Here is an 11,046-nt window from a genome sequence, read left to right as displayed (position 1 = left end):
TTTTGCCAATGACCTCATTCAAACGTGCTTACAGAGTTCTGTGGATGAAATCACTGACATCATCTCAGATGTGCATTTACCAAGTAGGGAAATGCGCATAAAGAAAGGGAAATGATTTTGACCTCCCCTCACTGATTGATAACTTAGTCATCCCTGCAATTTAATGGGATCCATTCAATTGGGAAGGTGGAGCACTTGGATGAATTAACATATTCCTTTCCCCCCTCAATCTGTGTTGAAGTGTCTTTGAAAGGGGCAAGGAAAGGGGGTCGTGGCTTAACATTATAAAGGAAAAAATAAGACAGCATTGCCGTCTTGGTTGGTGTTGAATACGCGTCTTGACAGGCTTTTGTGAAACTTAAAGACCGGGAAAGATCTCGGGGACGAGCGCAGTTTAGTATTTCATCAAATCCCATATCCATTGACCAAAATCTATTTTCTCCACTTGAAAATGAAACTTTTGCCCATTTGCACTTGGCTCCTATGCCTTTTGGTTTTCATCGTGTGCTTGGGATCTGAGTGTGGGACTCCACGGCGAAACGCAAGGTCCAAAAGAGACTTGGTACGCATCAGGGAAGCCAGAAATACCTTCCCAGGAGCCTGTGCCACACGCTTGCCTCGGGGCAAACGCTCACTTCCCGGGATAGATCGGCGCTCCCCTCGCCTGTCACAAGCGGGGGAAAGCACCCAGGGACGGCGGTGGGCTGTTTACTTTACCGGCAGAGACGACCAACTACGTCTGAAACCCAATGCAGAGGTGCCAAGGGGAAATTTTACCATGGAAATGTGGATAAAACCGGAGGGTGGCCAGCGCTCTCCAGCTGTTATCGGAGGTTTGTTTTTTGCAGAATTTTTACTTCCATTTTATTCACTGCAGAAATAATATATCATAGTGCAATTGCAGCATGTGTCGTGCTTTATACAAATAAACAGTGTGACAGACCACCTCCAGTGCGATAATAGTTGCATAAACGCGCATGGCGCCAACACTTCTTTATATCAGATTCGCTATGATGTAATGCAAACATATACTAAGAATAGTTGGCCAATAATTGATCTGTCTTAGGGTGGCATATGGAGATGCGCCTTTGCTGTGGTTGTTTACCGATACTATCAAAAAGTCTCCTGGGTATGGCATGCGGTCTTGGCAGAATATCGCCATTCAACTTTTGGTAGCTCTTTCATCTTTTAGTTGACATAATCCCTTTGATTTGCGTCAGTTTTTTTAGTTCTACATCTTCGGATGTAGTGCGCCCCGCGTCTTTAGAGTCGCCATACCCCGACACCTTTAACGTTAAATAACTACATTTTAAAATACATTCTCGGAATCTCCAATGAATAGCAATTGATGACCAAAGTCCTCCATATCCTATTTATTTATTTGTTTGCCTATTGTCAACATTGGATCTTTTTTTGTTAAATAACACAAATAATGCAATTTCATCAGTTTCGTGGCGGGCGAGAAAACCATCACACACAAAATAAATAACTGCGTAATGACATTTTCTGTATGGTGCTGATGGCTCTGCGTTGTGTCAGAAATCGCTTAAACACATACGTCATCCTTTTTGATGCATATGTGCGCTCGTTTTACGCGTTCCCCGGCTCTGCAATAAAGGCACATCATACAACCTTATCCTACGCATCACTACAGTGCGTGTCAATTCGCAGGTTGGTTGCATATAATCATCTTTATTTATTCACACGTATTTTGAAAAGAAGTCTAAATGGTATGTGATCGAATAACAAGTGATTTGTTTAAATGTATTTATTTATTTGCTTTTTAAAAAAAAATCCATCGCGTATTACGCATTATTCTATGGAAGATGTAGTTGCGCGGTGGGCGTCTTTAGTTGATCGGTTGTTTTTTCCTCAAATCTGTTACTTTCTCATCCCTTCTTCAGCCAACAGAGAGCGTAATACCCATGGACTCGATTTACGAATCCTGCGTGCACCCCGTGAACCCCTACAGCAAGCCGTTTTGTGGGAACAGAACAAATATATTCACTAATCATTTGCACTTCACATGATTTATGCTAAAATGCTTAAAGTAAACTGGCTTTGTGATTACTGATTTCTGTCTAGTTGTTGAAAGTCTATATTAATATTTTCCCCTCCATCTGAAATTTAACCAACCCACTAGCTTCCTGTTTCCTTAACCTGTGGATGCCACAGAAGACCTGTTCCACAAGAATAACCACAGCGCTTTCTGTTTTCACATACAGGGCACTGAAACTCTTTACTCCTGCTCCAATTAAATGAACAAAAGTATTCAATATCCAAGGTAGATAAATTAACAACTAAATAAAGATAGCATTGAGTAAAATAATACATACGTTTACAAGATGCTTCATTTAAGTCACAGCTCATTAAAACCAGGGCAGATAATGTTATTATGTAAAGTTTTGACCATTGTCCTCAGAGAAGATTTACATCCTCTTGCAGTAGTGTGATAATAGATAGATTGAATAAATCTTGTCAGTGAGTGATCTAAAATTAGTCCGCTGATCTGTCCTCAAAATGATCTTATTACTCACAGTAACTTTAAGAAGCAACGAGGGGGCGCAGACACAATTTATATACAGTAGCTTCACATCAAATACTACTGCACAGCCAATTTTGTTTTTTCACGAAGTATTAAATGCTCTGAAACCTTGTTGGGGACACCATTTTATCAGTTGTCAGATTTGAATAGTGAAGACATGTGTGCTTTGATGTAAGGGAATAAACAGAGAATGGATTAAAAGGAAAACCAGCAGTAAAATAAGTGCCTCGTTCATGTTTTGGGTGGTTTTTTTATTGCTGGCTCATTTTGAAATATTACAGCCATTGCCACTGAACATCATGGAATGAACTCGCCAGCGCATATCAGATCAGAGTCAAGAGAATTAAGAGCGTCCAGAGAGTATTCACAGGCACTGAGCCTGTTTTTTAAACGTCCTAGACAAATGTCTTTTTTTTTACTCGACTTTTTAACAACAGTCCTTTCCCATCTTTAATTTTAAGACGTTTGTTTGATTTTAAACACAAATATTCGCATTTAGCTTCTGCTTGTCCTTGAGGTTTCTGTGCAGTTTCAAGAGGGATGGGAGATTTTATGGCACATTACAATAACTTAATAAGCACCTCGTAAAACTGTCAATAGCATCACTCAGGGGTTTGTAATGATGGCCATAAACATTTTAATATTCAATTAGCTTGTTACTGAAGAGGATGATTTATAGTTGGTTGGTGTAGTGTTGACAAGTATTCTGTGTTTCTATAATGTTAATAAATACTTTGTGGTGGAAGACTTCATAAGGGTGTAACATTGTTTCTTATGAATTTTGAAAATATTTGTTCAAAATACGTTTGTCCTGACTATACACGAATGAAGTACAGTAAGTAGTCTTTCAAGAGTTTAGTCATGAATGTTTATCTATACTAAACTATGCTAAATGTTCCAGCCTTCCAGAATTTGTAGATAACGGTCTGTTGAAAATACAGGTGTACGTCGCTTTTTTTCTTTGCAGTGCTGGTGTCTTTCATTTCGTAATGCTCCCTTTGTAGTGCTCTGTCCATGGTGCTGGATGCTGAGATTGAAAATTCTGAAAAATGGGTGCTTTCTAGAGATCGACCGATACATTGCTTTATCAATTTATCAATATTTCATCAATTTCCCAGCATCGGGTACCTGTTTTCGAATATCGGATTTACCGATAAGCTCCGCCATCTTTTGGCCGTTTAGAGAAATGCATGTAGGACCGTCACTGCAGCAGAGCCCCTGAGGGGAGACTCGACAGAAACGACAGCCTGATCACTGCTTTCTTAAAATATGAAAAAGGATTACGATGCATGACAAATTTGGCATAGAGAGCCAGCCATAGTTTTCAACAAATCGCTCTTGAACTTAATTCAAAGACTGGGCTGATTTTCGTCATTGGTTTGTTTTGCAATGCAAGCAACATGTGTGCAAGTTTGAACAGTGAAGGGTTTATCATACAGAAGTGTTTGTGGTTGTGTATTGATGATGCAGCGTTTAACAAAAACTCAATGCAGATAAGTGTAAACTTTACATGTTATAGTCCATTCATCCATTCATTCAACACCCCCCCTCCTCTTCACCGATCCCCTTGCATGTCTAAAGTTCAGCGCTGGCAAGAAATGTACCTGTTTGTTATTTCCCACTTAGTGGTCTCATTCCAGGATTTCACAGATTGTAATTTCCTCAGTTTTATTGCACAATTTATTTTTATAGATGCTGGCAGCGTTTCTGCTGGCAGCCCAGGAGTGAGAGGGAACTACGTGCTCCTGTGTGCTCTTTAGTACGGCACTCCCGAATGAATGATCCCTTTAAAGTGGTCAATCCTAGCGGCCCAAGGATTCTCATGCATTCAGCTTCACTGAAGGGGGCTTGAGCAGCTTGATCCAAAAGCCTTTCCTTGTTGAAGAAGGAAATGCGTAAATTCGAAACGATTTTGCATATCAGGATTTGTGTGTGTGGTTGTAAATAGTAATATAGTAATATTTTCCTCTGCTGGCTTGGTAACGTTTTACTGCTTCTTTCCTCTAATTGAGTTTCACTAATTACCCCTAAACGCACTTCTCACTGCTGCGGGAGAGGAGAATTCCTAATAGTAACAGACTGTAACTAGAGCTTTACTCCCAGTTTGGACTCCAAGCGCCAGCTCAGCAACTAACAGGATTAAGCGGCATTGCTGTGTAAATTTAAAGGACTTTTTGAATGAAATGTAAATGTCGAAATAAGGAATATGCCTTATGTCTGATTTCCACAGCATCAAAGCACAATATGAAATATCCTTTAAACAAGCTTTCATGCGCCTGGTTTTGAAGGACACATGCCCATTAAATGTAAGAATACGTTTCCGTCTGTAGTCCACAAGGTTTCCAAATGAAACAGGAAGAAATGGGTTTTAGAGCCCCTATCATAATAAGGACCGTGCCGAAAATGGGCCATTTTTGATTTCAAATATCTTTTACTGCTGAGGCACATTTGAAAAAAAACAGACTGAAAATTCTAGTAACCTTTGCTCTGTTGATACAAGACCACACTGTCTGGGCCTGATTGCTAGCAGATGCTTTCTTGTGGGCCTGCAGTCGCTGGACTGGACCCTCACAATGGTTTGATCATGGGAACCGTGTTGTTTTCCCTTCTTTTTTGGACAAACGCATGCAGTTTTTGGTCACACTGCGGCCGAATGTGGTAAATTTCGTCTGTAATGTTGCGTCAGCCAGTTTGCTGCGTCAAACAAATCCATATCTTCTAATTGTGTTTAAAGGGATAGCTCACCCAAAATACAAGAGCCTTTCAAATGATTTATCCTCATGTCATTCCAAACCTGTGTGACATTTTCGGTGGATCACGAAAGATATTTTGAGAAAATGGCTTTGTGTTTATTGTGTTCAAGTCAATGGGGCCAATGTTGTTTGGTTACCAGCTTTCTTCATGGTATCTTTTGTGTTCTCCAAAAGAAAGTCATGCAGGTTTGAAATACAGTGATCAAGGAATTTTCATTCTTGAGTCCCTGTAATGTTCATTGATGGTGAACATCAGTAAATTTGGTCTTCTCGAAGTATAAAATGTATCTGATATGTGCTGTTTTTCTTGCAGGACTCTATGATAAATGTTTCTACTCATCCAGCGATAGAGGATGGTTTGTTGGTGTCAAAGCCATCAGCGACCAAGCCAATCGTGACCCTCGTTTCTTCTTCTCCCTCAAGACAGACCGAGCCCACAAACTTACTACCATCACTTCCAATGCACCCTACGTTCCCAATCAGTGGTCACACCTGGCTGTCACCTACAATGGCCTCTTTATGAAGCTGTACATTAATGGGGCGCAGGTTGCTGTTAGCCGAGACCAGTCTGGTGAGATTTTCAGCCCGCTTACGAAGAAGTGCAAGGTGCTAATGATCGGGGGCAATGCCTTAAACCACAACTACCGGGGAACAATGGAACACTTAAGCCTGTGGAGCAGGGCTCTGACCCAACGTGAGATCATCAGATACATGACTGGCAGGTACGGGAACTCTGACAACCTCTCTCAGCTGGTCATCCACGAGAACTTTGAGAACATGTCAAGAAGGTGGCTCACGATTAAAGACGGCAGCTTCCCCAGTTTGGACAATTCGGACCGGAACTTGGCAGGTGACCTCAGCGGTTCTCTAGACACTGAACTGAAACCTCCGCCTTGTGGACAGACAGTGTGCGACAATGTGGAGGTGGTGACGAACTACTATAAGCTCTGGAGCTTCCGTAAACCCAAGACGGTGCGTTATCGTGTGATAAACATTTACGACGATGAGGGAAGGTGGCCGACGGTAACAGAGCACCAGATCAACCTTCAGCACCAGCACCTCAACAACGCTTTCTGCGTCTACAACATTACATGGGAGCGCACAGTCCACAACGTCTACAACTCATCCTTGCGTAACCGCCTGGTTCTGGCTAACTGTGACATCAGCAAAGTGGGCGACGAAGAATGCGATCTGGAATGTAACCACACCCTCACAGGCTTCGATGCTGGAGACTGTCGGAGGCAGACGGCACGCTGTCCTGAATATAAGCAGGGGAATGGGGTTTGCGACCCGGAGTGTAACTGGGACAATTTCTATTATGATCATGGAGACTGCTGCAACCCCAATGTCACCGATGTCACAAAGACCTGCTTTAATCCCATATCACCCTTCAGGTAATTCTCGAAAAACTCTTTGTGTACAGATTAATGAGTTGCTTTATTCGTTTGTGGTCACGTAGGTACAAGAATTATTGTTAAGGTAAACCTCAGGGTTAGAAGTTCAAAATTCTGGAAAGACTTGAGGGAACTCTAGGGCGCTGTAAATTTCGTTCTTATGTGTGCGGTGTTCTGAAATCTCAATTTTGTGCTGTTAATATATTATGATGTGACATCCCAGCAGCATCGTAAGTGCTGAACTGGAGTCAGAGTCCTGGAGCATGAATTTCTTGACATGGAGGCAGTTTGAGGGACCATTAAACACTATTAAGGATTAGACTCGGCCTTATGTTACGGTGAGTTCCTCTGTACTAGTGAATTTCAGGCCTGGATTTGTGTGTTTCACGTATCCCCGGAGTCCATTTTGGCATCGATTCAAAGTTCAGCAACCAATCCCGTTTCACTCTGTGGGTGAAATGAACTACTCTCGTGGTGACCAGATGTGAAGACTGAGGAGATTCTAGACATAGTTCTTATTTTTTGTAAGCTTATAAATGTGATTTGATAGAGAGTAAGTGGGAATGGAAAGTATGTCCCCCTGGACAAGCAGAGAAGCCAATCACAGCTTAGAGAAGAATCTCCAACACTATTACTTACAGCATTAGAGACCCTACTGGGAGTGCTGCTCGGGAAAAATAACCCTCCAGAAATAAGTTGAGGTTGTGAGGGCATTGGATACTGTTGGGTATTTGTTCTGTGGATAGGGGGACAAACCTAAGTTTTCCACTCCTCTCTAAACCATGCTCCTACTGAAAACTGATATCGCACACACTCTTGTAACATGTTTTCAGCATACGCTTCAATGCAAAACTGCTGATGGTCATTTGTTGTGCTGCGTTTGGTTTTCATGTATTTAATCAGACCAAACAAGTGCATTTGAGGATAAGCAAGAAGCCGAGCCAGATTTGAAGGCGAGACGTGTCAAGGTCCAAAATGAAAGTTTTATTCTCGGCAAACTGAGACCGCTTGGGTGGTTGTGTACGCAATTCTGAAATCGGATATATTTAAATTCAATAGGCATTTGACAGGTCCTTCAAATGATCAGATTTGTTTCAGGTTCGTAACCTTGTCACAGTGTGGCACTGCTTGCAAATTGCATAATGTGATTGCTTCCTGCCCCACTGCGGTTACAGGTCCCGAGTTCACGTCTTTGTTTTCGAGTTGCCGTGTTTACAGTCGTCCGTTTGACGTGTGTGTATTCGTGTGTGAGATGAGACTAGAGCATGTGGTCGGCCAGCGAGGGGAGAGCACTCCAACTTGTTGCTTGCTTTGATTTGATTATGGTATGTCTGGAGAGCTTTGCCGAGGGCTGGATAACAAAGTGATTTGATATTCCTTTTTGATTGTAGAAGTATGCATGAACAAAGAGTTGTGCAAGGAAATCAAATGCTGCGGTGGCTTTGTATTTTCCTAAGACTCCTGCAGATGTTGTAGTCGACTTTAAATTCAGCACTTTTCAACAGACTTTACGTCCAAATTAATGCTACAATCCATTCTTTTTTGTGAAAAATCTGATATTGAGCAAGTCCCTAAAAACCCTTATTACCATACCCCAGTTTGGAACAGTGAGCTTATAACAATGATTTAAAGGTAGTTTTCTGTGGGAAACTTGGGAGTTTTAATTCTTTGACATCAACCAATCTAAAGATAAGTATTTTTATGATTGAAACAGAGATGGCGTTGTAGAGACAAGTTAGGGATTCCACCATTAATTTAGTTGAAATATAGGTTTGAAATAGAGGTTTTAGTAATATTTGTGAGATGGGATATACTGTATAGATAGATTTTTCTAATAATCACTAAGCTGCCTTTGTCATTGGCAAATAGCGAGGCATCGGTCGGTATGAGATTTATACCCTTAAGCAAAAGTACCACGATTTCACTGTATTGCGGTCTTACAATTATAACACTAAATGTATTGTTTTCAAATATCAAAACTTAACAACTTGACACAATACATTTGATTTTTAACCAACATATAGAACACGTCAGGTAAAAATAAAGCCTTACAATGATAATATTCTTTTTAAAAATATATCTTTTTGTCAAATATATTAGACGTTAACTTAAAACATTTATTATAATCACAGCTCATACCTTAGAAACGTTATCACAGAATTTTTTCAGCGGTTTTGAACCCTTGACTCTTTCAAACCTAAGTGTACCGAAAATCACCCATGCCTACAAATTGCTAGTATAATGATGTTTACAACTGCATTTTTACGGTTTCTGAAGAAAATGTTAACTTGTTTGCGCATGTAAATGTTGCCATCAAAATGTTTTTAGTGTTTTCCTGGCCATTGTTATGCGGTTGCTAGGGTGCTCTTGGTGGATGCTATGGCATTGCTATGCGGTTGCAAGTTTGTTTAGAGTGCTTGCAACTTGGTTGTTGATTATTCCACAACAGGGGCCAGATTCACGAAACCGTTCTTAAGACAAAGTAAGATTGTTCTTTAGATGAGTTATAGAAAGCTCGTAAGAATGTTCCTTCTTAAGAAGTTCTCAAATATTTTCATAAGTACAGTACATCTTCATTTTTTTATAAGAATAAAATGATGCATGCTTTGTGATTGATCAATCTTTAAGAAAACTATTTATGAACTTCCTTTACAATGGAACACAAACCATACCTAAATTTTTTCTTAAGAATGATTTGTGAATCCGCCCCCTGGTCTCCAGGATATTGTTGATTCCTTGAAGTCCTCCTTTAGTTAAATCCTCTTTTTGGACCATTCTACAGTGACTATGATAATGATAATGCATATGTAATTTTGTGTAGTAGAATGTGGGACGAGGGCACTTTTAAAATAAGAGAACAACCATAGAATCAGGGATTTCATAATACTGTATCACAGTGATGTTTTATCGTTCACTTAGGACCCTGCTTTGTTGTGTATTTGCTTAAGGGGACCCCACTCATATTATATGTAGTAGGTATCTGTTCTAGCTCTGTGCAAAGTTTAATTTAAGCCACAAGGGTTGTAAACTAAGCCGGCTAATAGCTGGTTAGTTTTCCAAGGATTTAAACAGGAAAAGCACAGTCTTAGCACCTTAGCACCACCTACACAGATGTGACAGCCTAAAAAAGACACACATGCATGAAAATACCCTGGTGTTTAGAGGTAGTGTTGAATTAAGAGTTAAGCCCCGGGGACAGAAGGATTTCCTCTTTTTAAACTGAAGCAATGAAATGGTCCTTTAACACGGAACTGTGAGGGCAGTCCATTCATTTATGTGAGGAGTTTCTTTCAATGAAGAACTTTAACATTACTGGCAAACATCACCTTATATAACAAGAGAACATTTCAAAGTTATTTTCAGTTTTTCAGAAAATTTACTAATATAGGTTAAATGGTTCTTTTTGATTCATTCTGTGAACTACTAACAATATTTCTCCCAAATTTCAAATACAAATCTTGTTTCTATTTGGATCTATTTGCAGAAAACAAAAACTGGAGAAACAGGTGAAGATAACTCTGTATTTTGTAAGACCTTAAATACTACAAAGAAAACAGTTCAGATTTACATTTAAGCTTAAAGCAGTAATATTTCTACATGTATTTAGCAAAAGTTCATTTTTATTTTATTTGATAATTTTATGTGATATTTTATCCAGTTTTCATGTGTCTTGTCATGCTGTCAGTCTTCCACATTGCTGTTGGTCAGTCTTGTGTTTTGATTTTGTAGAAAGTTAAGAGACACTGGACTGGTATGACCACAATACATCTAGAATTGCTGATTAAATGAAAATTTAGAATGGTCTCTTCATTTTTTCATTGTCTGTACAGTATATCGCTGCCCTCCTTCTGAAACCTTGAATATGCATACGTTGTCTTTTTTTGCTATAAATTGTTATCATAGTCACCCTTTATGTTCGTCACTTGGTTTTTTCAAATATCTAACCAATAAAAAGTAGTTCAAAATACTACATTAAAATTGCTACTACTACGTTGCTTAAGCAGTGTTTTGATCAGTAAATCAGTTTCGATTCACACAATTTCAAATGTGTCAAAAACCATTCATGACAATCTTGTGCTGTGATGGAATGCTTTCATTCTGTTGTACGAGTTTCTTCTTATCACAAGCAATCGATCCTTTGAAAATGAAGAACAATTGTTGTATCATAAAAACATTGTAACTGAATCACCTTCACCAGACTAACCAGAGCATTTGATGATGCAAAGCAGCAAAAACGACTCGCTGTGAGATGGAATAAACAGGTCCACATTTACACACAAATGAAGTCTAATGAGTGATCAGAATCATGATGAGAGAATAAATCTCAGCCACTGTATTAGAACATTTGTATAAT

The 11,046-nt window shown here is 39.7% G+C and overlaps 1 protein-coding gene across 1 annotated transcript in view; it reads left to right on the top strand.

The window, feature by feature from the left end:
- Window positions 1–451: 451 nt before the first annotated feature.
- Window positions 452–11,046, top strand: part of pappab (pregnancy-associated plasma protein A, pappalysin 1b) — a gene marked incomplete at both ends in the record, with an annotated part of 56,945 nt that continues 46,350 nt past the window's right edge. Inside the window, 2 exons of the mRNA XM_079451352.1 lie at window positions 452–833; window positions 5,612–6,692. Coding sequence (XP_079307478.1) covers window positions 452–833; window positions 5,612–6,692 — 1,463 coding nt within the window. The remainder of the gene's footprint in view (window positions 834–5,611; window positions 6,693–11,046) is intronic.

Source organism: Barbatula barbatula, assembly GCF_947034865.1.
Source record: "Barbatula barbatula genome assembly, chromosome: 2".
Taxonomy (NCBI): domain Eukaryota; kingdom Metazoa; phylum Chordata; class Actinopteri; order Cypriniformes; family Nemacheilidae; genus Barbatula; species Barbatula barbatula.
This window is presented reverse-complemented; position numbering and strand designations above follow the sequence as displayed.